This window comes from Rhineura floridana, chromosome 1 (assembly GCF_030035675.1).
Source record: "Rhineura floridana isolate rRhiFlo1 chromosome 1, rRhiFlo1.hap2, whole genome shotgun sequence".
NCBI lineage: Eukaryota > Metazoa > Chordata > Lepidosauria > Squamata > Rhineuridae > Rhineura > Rhineura floridana.
The window spans coordinates 262,945,187-262,964,551 of NC_084480.1; the positions used below are offsets into that span (position 1 = coordinate 262,945,187).

General features: G+C 41.4%; 1 protein-coding gene across 1 annotated transcript in view; it reads left to right on the forward strand.

Annotated features, from left to right (window-relative positions):
* Positions 1-19,365, forward strand: part of RAB2A (RAB2A, member RAS oncogene family) — a 45,164-nt gene that overhangs the window by 20,767 nt on the left and 5,032 nt on the right. The window contains exons 4-7 of the mRNA XM_061599649.1: positions 645-727; positions 1,417-1,509; positions 4,394-4,505; positions 18,122-18,190. Coding sequence (XP_061455633.1) covers positions 645-727; positions 1,417-1,509; positions 4,394-4,505; positions 18,122-18,190 — 357 coding nt within the window. The remainder of the gene's footprint in view (positions 1-644; positions 728-1,416; positions 1,510-4,393; positions 4,506-18,121; positions 18,191-19,365) is intronic.

Here is a 19,365-nt window from a genome sequence, read left to right on the forward strand (position 1 = left end):
TCAGAACCAGGGGAAATTGATTAAACGTGCAATAGAATTTTATAAAATCACATTCAAAACCATCCTCTGTTTTTCATAATAAAATGATTGTGGTAAGAATTCCATCTGAAGACTGCTGAAAGCTGGCTGCAGTTTTTGATATAACGGATAAAATCTGCATCCTTGGCCTTCCTACAACCTTTACACCAGCAGATGGTGGGCGTAAAGATGTCATTCATCATTTATTTACAATGGGCTTTATTTATTCTAGTGTCAACAGCTGCCCCAGGGAGGGAGTTATTGAATTCAAATGTGAAGCACTGGGTTATTTGCTTCCTTTCAAATTTGTCTTCAGAGCTTAGTTGCTAGGAGTCCATTCTGTACTCTAATAATGATTCATGTATTGTGAAGCCATTCAGTAAATTGGGTTGTCAGGGATTGCCAAAAAAGGTTTAGAGGTCTTGTTCTTGATTCCTCCCCCCCCCCATGGTTCTATGCTGTAGACTTTTTAATACTCAGCTCCTCTTTTCGAGAATTAGTGAGGTTTTGTCCTTTTCTCCAATCCCTTGTACAATAAATGTTTTAGTGTAAGTAAGCAAGACTGTTACTTTCTTCACATGAAAACACAGGAGACCAAATGAATTATGAATTTTGTTTTTCTACAGGCTGGGCAGGAGTCCTTCCGTTCCATCACAAGGTCATACTACAGAGGGGCAGCAGGTGCTTTACTAGTGTATGACATTACAAGGTGAGAATCTTTCAAAACATTTTAAATTCTAGTAACTTGCCTTTTTTTTCTGGCAGATGTTTTGAGATGTTGAAATCTGTGATGTGGAGCAGAGGGAAACTAAAATGGCTTTCACTGGTACTTGCGCATCAGTAGCCGAATGTGTGATTCTTAACTTTATTGGAGTGTAAAAGAGAAAAAGTAAAATAAAAACAGACTTACTGAAAGATAAGAGTGGAACAGGATCTGAAACATTGAAGACTATTAGCATAAAGTACATTGAAAAGTAGATAAATCCTTTTTTCAAGCCTAATTGCATGGGGGTGGTGTGTGTGTGTGTTATGTGCTGTATGTATGTAACTATGTGTCTGGGTATTCACACCCACTGCTAGCATAAGGTCGTGGAGGGTTGACCAAGTGGGAATGTAGCCCCTAGGCTTTAAAAGATTCTCCATCCCAGTGTAGATCATAACAAACACTGATTCTGTTTATCCATGTTTTAAGTTTTTTTTAATGCAATTTTGGTATATATATTTGACTTACATAATTATGATTGGATTTATTAACTGACTTGTTTTGTTTGTTTGTAAGCTACCTGGAATTGTTATCATTTAACAATTGATAACTTTGTAAAATTATATAGAGAGAGAGTGAGAGTGTGTATGTGTGTTGGTGCATCATCCCTGATTTATGTTGTGATCCCTTTTCAGGAGGGACACTTTCAACCATTTGACAACATGGTTAGAAGATGCTCGTCAGCATTCCAATTCCAACATGGTCATTATGCTCATTGGAAATAAAAGGTAAAACAAAACTTTGTGGAGTGCTATAGATTAGCAGCTAATAAAAATGGTAGTTCCTCAAATCACTTATTCTTCAAAATACTTGGACTGCTTCAGAACAAGGAGCATATAGAAAACATTATCTTTATTAAAAGATTTTCATTTTTATGCATGGTGGTTTTGGTATGAGACAAATTGAGTTGCCACCCTGGGCTCCTGCTGAGAGGAAGGGCGGGATATAAATCAAATAATAAATAAATAATAATATATATGACAGCATTTTGTTTTAGTAAAATACTCAGTTCTATTTTTAAATACAATTAAAACAGCAGGTATTTTGGACTACAACTGCTGTCAACTCCCACCACAGTGGCTTGAGGTCAGGATGATGGGAGTTGTAGTCCACAACATCCGGAGGGAATCATGTTGACTACCCCTGCATTAAAAGACTGAAATATTTACATTCCCTTTCCTTGTGCATTTAGCTAGCTTGGTCTTTGAGCTGTTGAACAATGTGTTAGTTATGATCCTTCCTTATTCTTTCTCAGCCTATTCAGATTCTTTTGCCAGGCCTGGTGCCAGTGGATAGCCAGGGCAGGCAGTGGCTGAAGACCTCCTTAGGCTTGGAGGGTTGATCTCTCACTCTGCGATCTGCACCAACATCGGGTTGCAGAACCCAGAGTCCTGACACTGGCAGAGATCCTGGAGCAGGAGCTCTACCCTCCCAGGAACACTCCCCCCCATGCAGGCATCGCAGGTTTAAATAGACCCACTCACCCCACCTACCTCTTGTGTTGCTGCAACAGTGCGCTAGCACACTGTGTGCGCATGCCTCCAATAACTCAAGATGACGGCGGCAGCGGCATTCCTAAAGGGTTTGTGACCCTGTTGCCATCTTGGATGATGGCACACATGTGTGACGCAGGAAGTAGATGGGGCAGGCCGGCCTATTTAAGCCTGTGCATCATAGATCGGAAAGGGGTGGTGGGGAATATGACAATGTGGGCCCGGGGCAGTCAGGTGTCTTAAGGGCCCAGTGATGCCTGGTGCCGGCCCTGTCCTTTGCAGTTGGTCTCAAGATTATAGAATGCCCTTGGTTGACTGATTGCAATTTTTAATATAATCCTTTTTGGATGTTTTTTCAATGTACTACTTCATAGTATTACCATCATTGGTAGCCAAAATACCTTTTCTCTGGAAAAAAAAAGCACTATGCTTCATAAAAAGTATCTTGATACAATAAATTTTTCAGTCAAATTTATATTATTAACATGCTGAACTTTTCCAGATTTCTTCTAGCACTAGTGGTTCACACACAGTGGGTTTGGATCCAGTGTCTTCAAGATGGCCATTAGATTGCCAATAACTGTTGGCAACCATGTGTCAGGGAAGTGAGATTTTCCAGATTCAAATGAGAACGATCCAAGTGAAGATAAAATTTTATTGGTGATGACCATATTTCATGCATTTTGCAAGCAGCACGGTTGTTTCTAAATATAGCTTCTTCAGTGCTGTTGGGTGACTTTATATACCATGGGTGAGGAATCTTTTTAAGTCCAAAAGCTGCGTTTCCTTGTGGGTGATCTTGCAGGAGCTGCATGCCAATAGTGGCAGGGCCAGAGTGAAAGATGGCCAGAACAACAGATGTGACTCTTACGTTTGTACAGCAGGCTGCATTCCAGCCATGCAAAAGCTAAAGGTTTCCATACATTCACACACAGCCCACTTTTCTTCATCTAGCAAAGTTAAAGTCATTATTACAGTTTAAGGGTATATTTTTGCAAGGCAAAAGCACTCGAGGGCCAGGGCCAGTGAGAAGTGTGGCCTGGGCAAGTACCAAAGGGCCTAATAAAGAAGCCTGAACATTTGATGTGCAGGCTAGAGGTTTCCCACTCCTGTTCTACACAGTAGAGCAATCTATGTGATAATCATTTCATGTACAGTAGGGCCCCACTCATATGGCAGGTTATGTTCCAGGCCCCCGCCGAAAAGCGAAAACCGCCTGAAAGTGAGGCCCTACTGTATTTGAGCCGCCATGCTCCAGCTGACAGCGATCAGCTGTAGTGCGTGAGCTCCCTGCGCTACAGCTGATCGTTGTCAGCTGGAGCGCGGCGGCTGGAGCTTCCCGCACTACAGCTGATCGCCCCGCTGGTACCACCGTATTAGCGGAATGCCGAAAAGCGGGGCCCTACTGTAGCCACACAGTAACTTCCAGTTGTGCAGAAGTAACCTTTGGCTGTAACTACATGTCCTACATACTGTAACTTACGAGATGAGACTTTGAAAGTTTTGGGGGAAGGACTGGGTAAGAGAGTGATCAGCAGGTATTTTTATGTATATGAAATGTTACTATAATAAAATCATTCAAAATATACATGTTCTGGTTATGAATTCGTGTTAAAGGATGGGTGGACTGCTTTTATAAAGTTATTTCATAAACTAGTGTATATGGATGTACATGCTGAGAAAGACAGGAATGTCCCGTTTCCCACAATCAGGCTAACAGGTTCATAGAAATTGCAGCTGGGATTGTGTCTGAAGAGCTGCCAGAAGTAATTTTTCCATATTACATTGTCAACAGAGACCTGTGTATTTTTGAGGAGACACTTCTCTTGTTATAAAACAGTATTGGTAGTTCGCCGTGGAGAATTTTTTTGGAGTGAGTGCTTCTCTTCTCTTGCCTCCCCGTTTTTCCTCCTAAGCTTGAGTCTTTAATTGGTAACAGTGAATATTTTTTAAAAATCACTTTGAATGTGATTAAGGGTCTATATTGGACTTCAGCAAATGTAGTATTGCCTGCAGTATACTTAGACAATTGGACTCAAATTGGATTTATTTAAAGGGATGTACCTAGGGACGTAAGCCTGTTCCTATACAGTGAATCACTCTTGTTTGGTTATCTTAGCGATCTAGAGTCTAGAAGAGAAGTGAAAAAGGAAGAAGGTGAAGCGTTTGCACGAGAGCATGGGCTTATCTTTATGGAGACGTCTGCCAAAACTGCTTCCAATGTAGAAGAGGTAATTTGGTGTAATTTCTTTATATTATATGATTACCTACTGATAATGATTTAGGTGAGAAGTTAGAGACAGAACTTTGAGATCAAAACAAGATATTTTGCCTGAATCACCAAATATATCTGGATCCAAACAAAAGCTGTGTGATCTTGATCCTGTACAAGTTGTTAACAAAATGCCATGGCGTAAGTTATGTGCTTCTCCCTCTGTCTTCTGCTAGTTATTTAATTTCATCTTTTTTTAGAAAAGGAATATGAATTACCAGTTCATAATTTTTTTTAAACTAATATAAAATAATTCTGTTTCTAGAACTGATCTGAATTAGCAGAAGTAAAGAATCGCATGTTGTCCAGAAATAACTTACTGGTTTGTAAGGATTCATAAATGGAGGAGGAACAAATCCTGCAAACACTTGATTGTTGGCTCTCCTTTTATTTGGTTTGATTTCACAGCTAGAATGTGTGTAATGAATATCTGAACACAGCAGAAAAATAACTGTAAATTAATAACAAAAAATAAATGTGATTTTAAAAGTTTTATTTTCTAATTTTACTTTGAGATGGTCCTTTAGATCACTTTCCCAGGGGACAAGGAAGAAATCTGGTCCTTGAATAATAAATGAGGGTGGGTGGGGGACTTGTGGGATAATGATGGCAGTCATGTATTGCACTGAAAGCTGCTTTCAGGAGAGAGATACTAAAACAGGAGTGTTAAATGCAAATAGATGTGAAGACCATACTCTCTAGCCAGAGAACAGTTAAGGGCCACATTCACAATTCTAATAATGTTACCTTAATTAGATGTCAGAACAATATCAAATTTAAAAATTGAAAGTTGTTCTGGAAGCTTCTTTTACCCCTTCAAAACCGAGTAATGTAGCTATGTACTTGTTGCAAGTCAGGGACAGATTCTTCCAGACAAGCTTGAAGCTTGCAACATCATGTTAGGCAGGGAGATGAATGAGCCCAGTGGTTTTCAGGGAGGCAAACTTGAACCACTTGTCTTTCAGTCTCTTGGCCCTCAGGTGGAACATCAAAAATTTAACTCATCACTTGAAGTCTGACTTAAGTGAGCCCCATCTGTCCCCCCTCCCTCCATTCCTGAGTTCCATATAGCGTTACTAACTTCAGTCCTATCCATCCTTCCTATCTAGGAGTAAACCCCATTAACCTTGGTGGAGCTTGCTTCTGAGTAAAAATGGGCTCCAGTAGATAGACTACCCAGTTTTCTGACCTTTTTCTTCTATTAAACAAGTTGTTTGCATATAATCTGATGAAGGCAGTGGGCAGATTCTTCTGCTTTTATCAGTGGTCAAATCAACAGCAGCTATACTTTACAAATAAACAAATCTCATTTAAAAATGCTCAGATAAAGCAGGGAAAGAAATGGCCTAGCTGTAGTTCTTGCGTGCTCAACTGTGGCCCAAGTTTGCCTTCTGCAAATGCTGAAACATTTCATGAGCCCCATGGAGAACTCTTGGCAGGATTGGTTTGAGGAGGGAGGAGGTCTAGGATCCAGGAGAGGAGCCCATTGGTCTAGGAGTGATAGAGAATGTCAGGGAGGGGCCACAGTGCGCTGCCTGTTGGTGGTCCCTTCCCCAAGGGGCTAGGTGATCCAGGTGAAGAGGTTGAATTGCTAGCCTTTCCCCTTGCCCCGCCTCCAGCGGTTGTTTCACCTCCTGGCCACCTGCCTGTTGCTGTCCCGCATCCAGCACCAGAGAGGGTACTGGAGGTGGTGGCTGGGGATGGCCTGCCTGAGTCACCAGAGACATGACGGAAACTGTGCAAACCCAAACAGATTGAGCCCATTAACCAACCTACTCTTGGTGGGGGGCATCTGGTTGCTTGCCCAGTTCTGAGCAGAGAGACAAGTCTGCACAAGTAGTATTACCTGACCCGTCTTTCACAAGCGGATTCAGGGGGGGTGTCAAGTGTGCCAATATTTTTGCTTATATAGCCATGCAGAGTTGTGCCTTGCTGTGATCTGAACTTTGTGTGATGTGTGATCTGATCTATGCTCCAGTTGTGTGCCAAACTTTGGAATGTTTGCAAGGCACCTTGCAGACAAAATCACCTGCATTTGGACTGACTTGGACTCCTCATTAACTACAGTTGTGTCAAATGTCCCCGAGGCTTCCTCTGATCATTTTCTATGGATACTTTTCAGCTTGTGAAGCCTGAGGATGTGGACAGGACTCAGGGAGAAATGAGGGCCAGTACTTGCTCTTTTGACCCTTGCCCATCCTGGTTAATCAAATCTGCTAGAGGGGAGTGGCTGGCTGGTTGGCATATTTAATTAATACCTCCTTATTAAGGGAAGGTTCTGTGCCAACATTGTTGAAGGAGGCTGTGATAAGACCTTTATTAAAGAAGCCTTCATTAGACCTTGTGGATTTTAACAACTGCTGTCTAATCTCCCCTTTGGGGGCAAGGTGATTGAGAAGGTAGTAGCTGCTCAACTCCAAACTTTCCTGGATGAATCTGATTATCTTGACCCGTTTCAATCAGGCTTGAGGCCTGGTCATGAGACAGACTGCCTTGGTTGCCCTGCTTGGTTACCTAAGCCAGGCATCAGACAGGGAGAATGCATTCCTCTTGGTGCTGCCTGACCTCTCAGTGTCTTTTGATACCATCAGCCATGGTATCCTTCTGGGTTCCCTAGCTGGGATGGAATTGGGAGGCACCGTTTTATGATGGCTCTGGTCCTACCTGACAGACAGGTCCCAGAAAGTGGTGCTGGGAAACTACTGCTTTGACCCCCTTGCTGCTGGCCTACAGGGTCCTGCAGGGTTCCATTCTGTCTCCCATGCCCTTTAACAGCTATATGAAAGTGCTGGGAGAGGTCATCTGGAGATTTGGAGTTCAATGTCATCAATATACATGTGTTTTTTAAATTGTTTTTAAAAAAATTAAATTGTGTTTTTAAATGGTTTTTTGTGTTTTAAAATTTGTATATTTGTTTTTAATGTTTTTAATTGCTGTAAACCGCCCAGAGAGCTTTGGCTATGGGGCGGTATACAAATTTAATAAATAGATAAATACACTGATGACACAGAACGTGTATCTCTCCCTGCCACTTGATTGCAGGGAGGAAATGCTCATCCTAAACCAGTGCCTCAAGGCTGTGAAGGGCTGGATGGGGGCTAACAAACTGAAACTTAATCCAGACAGGACAGAAGTGTTGCTGGTCAGGGGGAAAACTGCACCAGAGATAGAGTTGCAACCTGTTCTGTATGGGGGCTGTGGTAGCCAGGAGTGCTTTTGGCCAACTCAAATGTCTACTAGTTGTGCCCATTTCTGGAAGCAGTTGACCTGGCCACAGTGACACATATATTGGTGACATCGAGGCTTGGTTACCGTAACGCACTCAGTGGAGCTGCCTTTGAAAATGGTTCAGAAATTGCAGTTGGTTCAAAATGCAGCAGCCAGAATGTTAACTGGATCACAGAGAGCATATCACCCCTGTGCCTTATTGACTCCAGTGGGTCCCAATCTGTTTCTGGGCCCAATCAAAGTGCTGGTTATGACCTTTAAAGCCCTAATTGGCCTTGGATCAATGTACCTGAGGGACTGCTTACACCCATATGTACTTGCCCGTGATTTAAGATTGGCTGCCTCTGGTCTCCTCTGTGTGCCTGAAATGAAAGATGTCAGACTGGCAGACTGCGGGAGAGAGCCTTTTCAGCTGTGACCCCCAAGCTCTGGAATACCCTAGCCCAAGAAGCCTGCTCTGCTCCCTCCTTGATGGTGGTTAGGATTGTGCTGTAAATTAATGAGACTTTTGAGCGAACATAGCAAAGGATTGTGTTGGTGTTGTAAATCTTTCATCCTGCAATCCTATTTTTTAAAGCAATTAGGCAAGGCTTACATAGATATCACTGCTTTTATTATGTAGGAAACTAATACTGAATTTATTTTTAAAAATGTTCTGCAATGATGTATTTTTACATCTGTGTGCGTGTGTGTGTGTGTGTATGTAGTCTTCCCAACAACCTTCCCAAAACCAAGGCACCTGTGACATCACTTGGGCCCACCTGCATGACATCACTAGGGCCTGCCCCTGAAATCTCAGGCTTTGGGATGCTTCTGACCTGGCAACCCTAATGAGAAGTATTCTGCTCAACCATTGCAAATCGTTGACCAGTGTAAATCTAAATTAACAATGAAGACCGCCAGGTGGCAGCATGTTACATGAAGAGAAAATTCAGGATCTGAATATTTCAGTATTATGGAAACTATGGAAAAGTTTTTCTTTTTGCAGCATATCTCATATTCATATTTTTATTCTCAAATCTGCAATTTATAGGTGTTCTTGATATACATACTAATATACCAATAAATGTTGAAAGTTTGTTTACCAGCTGCAGCAGACATATTAGCTGTCTTTAAAAATGAGGCAGGTCACATTCCCATCTTAGGACCAACAGCATTTCCATATTTTCCATTCTCAATCAAGTGGTTATTGTTACTTTATTACCAATTCTTCAAATGCAGAATTATTTAAATTGAGATAAATTGGCATACCCCTGAATCTTGGCACCAAGAAAGAAGATACAAACGCATGAACAGTCTTATATTGAGGCAGACCATTATGTAGGCTAGCTTTTGTTTACACTGACTCGCTGCAGTGCAAGAATTCAGACCAAAGTCTTTCTCAGTCCTACCACCTGAAATCTTTTCAACTGGAAATGCTTAGGTTGAATGCATGGCAGGATCATGATCTACCACTCATCTATGCTTCCTTCATAAGAAATTGGCATTATTTCTCCATCATAATGCACAATTATCAGAAGGCATGAGTGTTGGTGGAATGAACTATTAAATTCCTGGGTGCTGGAACATAGCTTTTCTAGTCATCATCTAGTCAAAACTCTAAGCAGTTTGCAACATGTTAAAACATCTTAAATAGCAAATAAAAAAAATCAAAGAATTTCTACATTCTATAACGCTAAGTCAGTGCTGCTGTGTGTTTCCTCCTTACGAAGGAAAAAGCAGAGTGGGTGCAATCTAAGCAGCATGCAACTGGTGATGTGATCCAGGCCACTGCCTATGTAGACGACAGTATAGAGAATGGGAACCTACATGGGACTTCAATCATGGTATTTTAGGTGCTGTATCATGGCTGTTTTTGCCATCCTTACACTACTTAAAAGCTGCCTAAGTAATGTCATACTTGTGTGTGTTGGATTTAATGGCTATTTGTTTTTTTAAAAAATTACTTGTAGAGTGAGACATCAAGATCAACTAATATTTAAGAAGTTGTTTTTAAAAAAATCTTGGCAGCTCAATCTGATAATGAATTGAAGAATGGAATAGACTACCTTTTTGGCTTCAAAGACTGGTGGGTTGGGCTGTATGCTGCCGGTAAGCTCTGCTTACTTCTAGCATGTGACCCCCCCCCAAATTAATAGTCACACACACACTCACCCTTTTATCTCTACCTCAGCATGCAGGAGATGGGGAAGTTTAAATATCCACATTTGTTGAGATTCCACTGTGTCCCATTGTGACTAGCTCAGAGGTACGGTCGATGGACCACCAATGATCAATGAGCTTCATTCAGGTGGTCCATGGCATGTCTGTGGATTGGTGGTTGATGACAGGAGATGACACTTCCATCACATTATATCTTCATATTTATTTTTAATTTTATTTTAATTGCTTCTCATTCTTGTATTGTATTATATTGCTATCTGAATTCTAGGGAATGCAATAACATATAAGGAATAAAAGAAGGAATAAAAATACAGTTTAAAATCATACAGCATCTAGTGCAGTGAATTACAATTGCTACAACAGGCAGAAAAAACTTTAAGTGGTCTACCAAGACCATCAGCAATTTTCAAGTGGTCTGTGGGGCAAAATGTTTGGGAACCACTGGCCTAATTGATTTGTGCTATAGTCATAGAATAGTAGAGCTGGAGGGGGCCTATAAGGCAATTGAGTCCAACCCCCTGTTCAGTGCTAGGATCCAAGCAGTGCACTGATTGGCCGCATCAGCTGTTTCCAGTTCCAGTCTGTTGGAATGGGGCCTGCAGATCTCCTAGAAGGTGACTGTGGGCTACGGGTTGCCTCTATGTATAGTATAGCATTGAATGTGCTAAATGTTAAGTGTTTGTTAGTATGAAGTTATAGCACAACTTTATGACCCTGTTTTATAAAAAAAAATAGCTAGCCCCATAAGATATTGTAGTTGTATGAAGTTCCAAAGTTATGACTGTAGTTTTCAATTACTCTGGCATATTAAGCCCTTGCAATAATTGGTGTATTATTAGAAGCAAAAATAAAATAATTTTTTTATGTTGAAAACTTCCATCTCTAAAGAATGCAAATCAATTCAGAGTTGGCTGAAAGCCAATTTCTGAGCTCCAGTGCACATTTGAAAAACCTACTCACTTCCTAAGTGCCTTGTGAATCCGCAATGATTAATTCTTCTCATTATTTTGCTGCAAATTCTCATGACCCTCTGTGATGATTCGATCACCCACTTAGAGTTTATGCATATTCATATCTTTCCAATCCTGGCTGCAGTTGTTCAAGTCTCCTTCACTGGCTGTGGTATGCACTTGGTGCAGTAATTGAGCTGCAGTAGATTGATTACTCTAGGGAGCTGTAAGGCCTTTAAAGGTGAAAACATATCAGTCCTGTTAATTAGGAAACAAAGCTCTGGTGGCAAGTTCAGCAGTCAAATGCTTCCAGTGTAGAAATGAGGAAAGGTATGATTTGTTCCCCTCCATGAACCCTGTTTACTTTTTAATATTTGAATTAGATTTGTGACCAGGAATGGCAAGCTTGAGTAGATAGTAGCTGCGTTTGTATGGTTGTAAAGAGCTGGTATGTCAAAAGAACTTGATTGGCAATATTGGCTACCTGTTCTGCTGTCATTAAAACCTTAGTAGCATATTGTCTTTCAAGTTCTTCCTATACTGTTAAATGGCGGAACAAAGCCATTGTACGTGTTAAATAATAATTGGCTTTTATGTAAGAAATGATGATAATTTAGAATAAATATTTCCTGTACAGTTAAGACATTTTTTGGGGAAAACGTTTTCAGCCTTTAAAAATCAGAGCAATCTATCATGTCCAAGGCTCTCAATTTTTTTTGTGAGCAATTCTGAAAACAATGGAGGGGAATACTATTTTTAAAAAGAGGGAGGGAAATTTGCCTTATTTTCATCGAAAACATCCATTGTAACATTGCTGATTGGAATGAATACTGAAACTAATTCAGCAAAGTTAGCTTAAGAACACTACTGATGATATAAGGAAAGAAGAGCATAGAATCATAAAATAGTAGAGTTGGAAGGGGCCTATAAGGCCATTGAGTCCAATCCCTTGCTCAGTGCTCAAAGGGAGAGGAGATAAAAGTTCAGAATGATAAGGATCAACAGGAACTCGATTCGATGCGGATAGGTGGGCATTGTGCTGTGAAGGCAGAAAAGTTACCCAGTAGATTTCTTGATCAACTTGTATTTATGAATTTTGTAGATCAGGAGTGGGGAACCTTTTTGGTTCTGGGAGACAGATCTTTATCTGACCATACCTTGTGGGCCAACCTTTAACAGGTGGGTGGGGCAGTTCATCTGTCAAGTACATTCCTAGAGTATTGAAGTAACTGGCTGAAGAACTCTCAGAACTGCTGTCTATTATTTTCACGAAATCATGGAGGACTGGTGAAGTGCCAGATGACTGGAGGAGAGCTAATGTTGTCCCTATCTTCAAAAAGGGCAAAAAGGAGGAACCGGGGATCTACGGACCAGTCAGCCTAACATCAATCCCTGGAAAAACTCTGGAGCAGATTATAAAGCAGTCAATCTGTAAGCACCTTGAAAACAATGCAGGAATTACTAGGACCCAACATGGATTTATGAAGAACAAATCCTGCCAAACTAATTTTATCTCATTTTTTGTTTGGGTAACCTCCCTTGTAGACTGTGGGAATGCTGCGAACGTAATATACCTCGACTTCAGCAAAGCTTTTGACAAAGTGCCCCATGATATTCTGATTAGCAAGCTAGCTAAATGGGCTGGATGGAACAACTATCGGGGATTCACAGTTGGCTCCAAAATTGTACTCAAAGAGTGCTTATCAATGGTTCCTTCTCAAACTGGGCGGAAGTAACGAGTGGGGTACCACAGAGCTCAGTGTTGGGCCCAGTGCTCTTCAACATTTTTATTAACGACTTGGATGAGGAGGTACAGAGCATGCTTATCAAATTTGCAGATGATACAAAATTGGGGAACACAGCTAATACCATGGAAGACAGAAACAAAATTCAAAGGGACCTTGATAGGCTGGATGATAGGCTTGATGGGCTGAAAACAACAGAATGAAATTCAACAGGGATAAATGCAAAGTTTACACTTAGGAAAAAGGAACCAAATGCACAGTTATAAGATGGGGGATACTTGGCTCAGCAATACGACATGCGAGAAGGATCTTGGAATTGTTGTTGATCACAAGCTGAATATGAGCCAACAGTGTGATGTGGCTGCAAAAAACGCAAATGCTGTATTAGGCTGCATTAACAGAAGTATAGTTTCCAAATCGTGTGAAGTATTAAGTTCCCCTCTGTTCAGCACTGGTTAGGCCTCATCTTGAGTACTGTGTCCAGTTCTGGTCTCCACACTTCAAGAAGGATGCAAACAAAGTGGAACAGGTTCAGAGGAGGGCAACAAGGATGATCATGGGACTGGTAACAAAGCCCTATAAGGAGAGACTGAAAGAGGTGGGCATGTTTAGCCTGGAGAAGAGAAGTCTGAGGGGAGATATGATAGCACTCTTCAAGTACATGAAAGGTTGTCACACAGAGGAGGGCTGGGATCTCTTCTCGATTGTCCCAGAATGCAGGACACGGAATAGTGGGTTCAAGTTGCAGGAAGCCAGATTTCGACTGAATGTCGGGAAAAGCATCCTAACTGTTAGAGCCATACGGCAATGGATCAATGACCTAGAGGGGTAGTGGGCTCTCCGACACTGGAGGCATTGAAGAGGCAGCTGGACAGCCATCTGTCGGGAATGGTTTGATTTGGATTCCTGCACTGAGCAGGGGGTTGGACTTGATGGCCTTATAGGCCCCTTCCAACTCTACTATTCTATGAAACAAATTATGTTGTTACAACTTCACAGGAGTGACTGGTGGGCTGTCCTCGCCACCTGTCGAAATCCCTTGTGTGGAATTCCCAAGCATTGGAATCACAGCGCAGGGGGTGTTGCAAGCCTCATGCTTTACAAGCCAGCCTGTCCTGATCCCTTCAATCCCTGACATTGGAGGTTGAAGGGAGGAGCATGAGAAGCCTTGCTGATGTGAGAAATTCCTTGTGCAACCATTCTATTAGTTTCTAAATTAGTTTCTAATGCAAAAAATCACCTGTTAAATTTTAACTATGCTGTTCTTACCTTGAAAACCCTATTCATAGGGTAGCCATAAGTTGGGATTGACTTGAAGGCAGTCCCTTTCCATTTTTCTTACTTTGCTAGGTGTTCAAAGCATAAATGACATTGGGAGAAATTGCTAATCTGCTATTGAAAGAAATTATATTATGAATTATGATTTTTTAATCACTTAGCAATAATTCTTCAAAGTTACACTTCATGTTTCTCATTGGATGGATGGATTATTGTGCTTTGCCTTTTGTTTGCTGATCCAGTGTTGTACCTGATAAAATTTCCATTAGATTAATCATTTAAACTGTTAAAGCAATATGAAGACTAGGACCCACCGAAGTCAAAAACACGAAGTAAAATAATCAAGATCCATGTTGGACTTTTTTCTGTCAGTAGTCTCATAATTTGTACAAATGAACTAAAATCCAGCCATGTTCACAGAGTATATATAATCCTATTAATGACCTTGCTCCTTACTCTGACCTTCATCTTCTGCAGTTTAAAGTTTAAAAAATGCATGACTGATTTTTAATTAATTGAAGAAGATTAACATTGGAATCTTTGATAGTGCAGGCATGCTCAGTAAGAACCAACTGTCAGTGTTCTAAATGCCAGACTAATAGCTGTTTGGCTTGACTAATCGGGGGCTACACCCATGCCAGACATTTATTTCACTTTAAACAGTCATGGCTTCCCCCAAGGAATCGTAGGAAATGCAGTTTGTGAAGGGTGCTGAGAGTTGTTAGGAGACTGTTGTTACCCTGACAGAACTCCAGTTTAACAGTCAGCCCCTCTTCCCAGAGAATTCTAAGGATTGTAGCTCTGCGAAGGGAATAGGGCGACTGCTAACAACTGTCAGCACCCTTCACAAACTACACTTTCCAGGATTCTTTTCGGGAAGCCATGACTATTTAAAGTGGAATAAATGTCTGATGTGGATGTGGCCAGGGACAGCTTTGGTTTAAATTTGGGTGGGAGACTACATGTGTCTGATAGAGAATAAAAAGGTAGGGGAAATCCCGGAAAATGATGCTTTTCACAATGTTTTCCTTTTGGAAAGGAAAAGGTCTTTCCCTCTGTCCAGTGCCCACCCACCCAATCTCTTCCTCCCCTTCTCCCTTCCACCTTCCTCACTCCCCAGCCTTCCTGTCCCTCTCCCCATGCTTAGTGTTACCTATCTTAAGCATGATTGCACAGGAGTAAATCCCATTGAACTCAATAAGCATGCAAATGATTAGACTTGCCCTTCCTTTCTCTCCCCTCCCCGTCCCTCTTCTCTCCTCCCCTTCCACCCTCCTTTCCTCCTTTCCTCAATTTTTCCCTCCTTCTCCTCTTCCTCCCCTTCCCACTGCAACCCTCTCCGCCTTTCCTTTCTCTTCCTCCCCTGTGATCAGTTTTACCTTTCCTAAGCATGATTGCAAGGGAGTAAATCATATTGAACTCAGTAAGCATGCAAATGAGCAATCCATTCTCAGCAGACTTGCACAGGATCCCATTTCTTATCTCCTGGATTACAAAGCAAAGAAATTCATTAATTGGCAAAAAACACCATTGCAGTTTAAAAACATAGCTATAGCCAACAGATATTTGTATGAAACTTTAAAAAGCAGAGAAATAAGACAGCTATAGTCGATGCACCAAGGGAGCAGGAGACTTTATCTCCTGTCTGAGATAATGTACTGCCCTACAAATTTGTAAAAATGCAAACACAATTTGGGTTGGTCTTTCACAATCCCATCCACTTCCTGTGTAGCTTGGAAGAATTTGGTAACATGCCTCTGAGTATATGGTGAGTGGTGGCAACACCAATAATCAGCCCAGATAAGTGAACCAAGACTTACTGTGCTGATCTTGTTTTAGTAGGGAGGAAGCAACAATACTGATATAGTTTAGTCACTTCAAATATCTTTGATTTATTTTGAAATGTTAGTGAAGTTTCCTATAGTAAATTATTTTCTTTTGCTTCTGTTTCTGTGAATATGTGAAGGACAGCAACACTGCATAATTTACACTTAAAAAACCTCCAAAAACAACTGTGGAATAATGGCACTGACTATTCTGCAGAATAGTCTGCAGTGGACATGAGAAGTATCTCAGTTTGCACAAGATAAAACAGTGGGAGGTGAAATATATTCTAGCATATTGCTAGGTATGCTCTATGTCTTCAATTGACCATGCCCACCTTTCCTTAAGTGGAGTGGTTTAAACATAGCAGGCTAAACACATGTATGGTCCAACAGCTTGATTCATTGCTTAAGTAGCAACATATCAGTCCAATTTTACATCAAAGCTGCAATTGCAGATTCAACTGTTAATGCACCCAAAATAGAAATAGAATATAACCTCCAGTTTGAAACACAGAAGGCTATCTTTACCATCGTATGGCATTGGCCAGTAAAAAGGCTTTGAAATTAATAAAAATAAATTTGACACACGTTTCTAGGATGAATATTGGGTCAAATAGAATTTTCTAGGTTAGATTCTCTATAGAAACAGTAGTAACATAGGAAAGAATCAAAGTAAGAAGAACACCAACGAAATACAAAAAATATAATTCTCCATCTTTGGCGATGCCGTCCTGATTGCAGGTGTTGCCACCATTCACCATATGCTCAGAGGCACATATTATCAAATTCTTCCAAGCTACACAGGAAGTGAATTAGACTGTAAAAAAAAATCCAAATTGTTTTTGCATTTTTACAAATGTGTAGGGCAGTACAATATCTCAGAGAGGAGGTCAGGTCTCCTGCTCCCTTGGTGCATTCACTATGGCTGCCCAATCTCGCTGCTTTTTAAGGTTTGATAGAAATATCTGTTGGCTATAGGTACATTTTTACACCGCAAAGGGTTTTTTTTTGCCTATTAGGGAATTTCCCATTTATATCCCAACATTGGAAGTACACAAGTAGGATCTGTAACAAAATGTAGCAATATAATCTTACCACCTCAGGCTCCAATCAGCCTGAAATAGAAGCCAGCTTGTGCTGTTTAGGCCTCAGGGAAGAAAGAATGGAAATGTGTATTTCTGTGAGGGGTTTGAGTAAGGCAATTTTCCCTCCCACCCCCACTCCGCCCTCCATTTTCCTTCCACCTCCCGCAGCTGGCATTGTATGTGCTACTAGAAGGTCACTTTTTTATATATATTTCTGCGTGTAGGGAGCTCCCGAAGTATGTAGAAATCAATCTCTTACTGTTTGAAAGTGAAATGCTGCTACCCAAAATTAAGTACTTGACCGCGCAAGTTAGCTATTAGAGGGTTCAAGTGGCATCTACAGCAAAATGTTGGAGTGCATCCTTCTATTTAAGAGCATGTCTGGTAGCCACAGATGAGAGAGAATTGAATGCAGGTGATTGAGTGGGCTGCGAGAACAGAGACAGTACTCCACATTTCCTCAGTACCCAGTATAGAAACCAAGGAGGTTCTACCACACATGCATAGAAATGCAGTATGCTGCTACGGGAGGGACCAAGCTCTCCACAGTTCAGCCAGCCAGCCAGCCAGCCAGCCTTATGGAAGAGCAGCTCGGGCCTCATGGAATGTGAGATTTTGGTGAGAAAAAGGGGGGAAAGGGGCACATTTTTTTCTTTTCCATGCCCCTGAGGCCTGTTCCTGCTATAATATAAAGCAGCCTTCACCAGTTTGATGTCCTTGAGATGTTTTGGACTCCAGTGCCATGTTGGCTGGGGTTGATGGGAGCTCGAGGCCAAACCATCTGGGAGGCTGCTGTTAAAGAACAGGTAGCAGGTGGTATAAAAAAGACCTCCACATGAGAATCTGGAGACCTATTTAAGAGTAGAAAATTTGGGCTAGTTTGATGTTGCATAAAGCAGCCTCCTGAGTCACTGTATAACAAGGTGTGGGCAGTATCTGAATAATGGGTAAGGAAAATGTTTCTCCCCCCCCCCCCGAAAACATCCCCATGTATTGGAAAGAGAGGAGTCTTCTTACCCTCATGGCGTACACCCCCTTTGCAATTCTATCCTCCCCTCCCCCCAAGGGGAGACTTGAACAGGTTAAGTATGGCCCTGGAGGGTGAGCAAGACAGGCAGTAACAGTTGCCTCTCTTCGTAATAGTGGATCATGCATTTCATGTCATCTTCACTGGGTAATACATTCCCCACCACCACCTTTCCTGGGAGAAGAAGTGGACGCTTATGTTGTGCTATATTTATGAAACATATCCATATCCATAATGTGGGTTTATCTCAAACTTTATATTTTACCTTTTTAGGCATTTATTAATACAGCAAAGGAAATCTATGAGAAAATACAGGAAGGAGTCTTTGACATAAATAATGAGGTAAGTTTTTCAAATGATAGAATGCTATCTGTAAATCTGCAGAAAATTAGATGCTTAAGAGATAAAATAATCACATCTTGCACCAATGTGGTATAACAAAATGAAAATATGCTGAGCTCCTAGTGTTTGTATACGATGATGATGATTAATTGTAATTAATCACTTTTTTCACAAAAGGTGACCCAAAGTGCTTACAAAATACAGTAATACCTTGCATTTACGTACTCAATGGGACCAGAGCGAGTACGTAAACCGAAAATGTCGTTAAAGTGAAGCACTACCTTTTACAGTAAAACTTTTTTTACCTCTCCTTTATGCGGAGCCTCAAAGCCCCGCGCTAAAGCCTCTACTGCTGCGCTGCCGCCTCTCAGCTGATCGCGATCGTGCCTCCCAGCTGATTTGCGGTGGCGCGATCGCGTCTGTTTCCACCCCCACACCCTAAAGCCTCTGCTGCTGCACTGCTGCCTCAGCTGATTGCGATCGCGCCTCCCAGCTGATTTGCAGTGGCGCGATTGCGTCTATTTCCACCCCCACGCGCTAAAGCCTCTGCTGCTGCGCTGCATTTCTGGAGAAATACAGGCATATGGAGCATGTACGTTGTAGTGAGGTGACGTTAAGTGAAGCGACATTAAGCGGGGTATGCCTGTACTGTAGTATAAAGATTAAAACCAGTATAAAACCAAAACAAAATAAAAATGTATGTGTACATCTACAAAAGGTAGGTCTAACACATCCTACCAACATCCTACCCATGGTCCCAGGCTATGGTCTGAAGGCACATAAGGCCAGCTTCCTACTGAAGCTAAGCAGGGTTAGGTCTGGTCAGTGCCTGGATGGGAGACTGCCTGGGAATCATATGTAAGCTGCCTTGGGTTTCAATCATGAAAAGAAAGGCGGGGTATAAATGTAATAAATAAATAAATAAATTAGACCACAAATATCTCAAGTTCTCCAAATTAAGGGCCAAAAGCCTGGGTAAAAAGGATCTGTTTTGTGTTGATATACAATATTTAGAATTGTGGATATATGTGAATCAACATTAAATCTTCCTAAGAGGAAGGTCCACTTGTATCCATTTCTCCATATGGTATCAACAACTTTCAGAAACCATTTTTCTGTATTTAAATGGGTAGACAATGGGTAATCTTTCTGCCATATATGATTTGGGCTTTGTA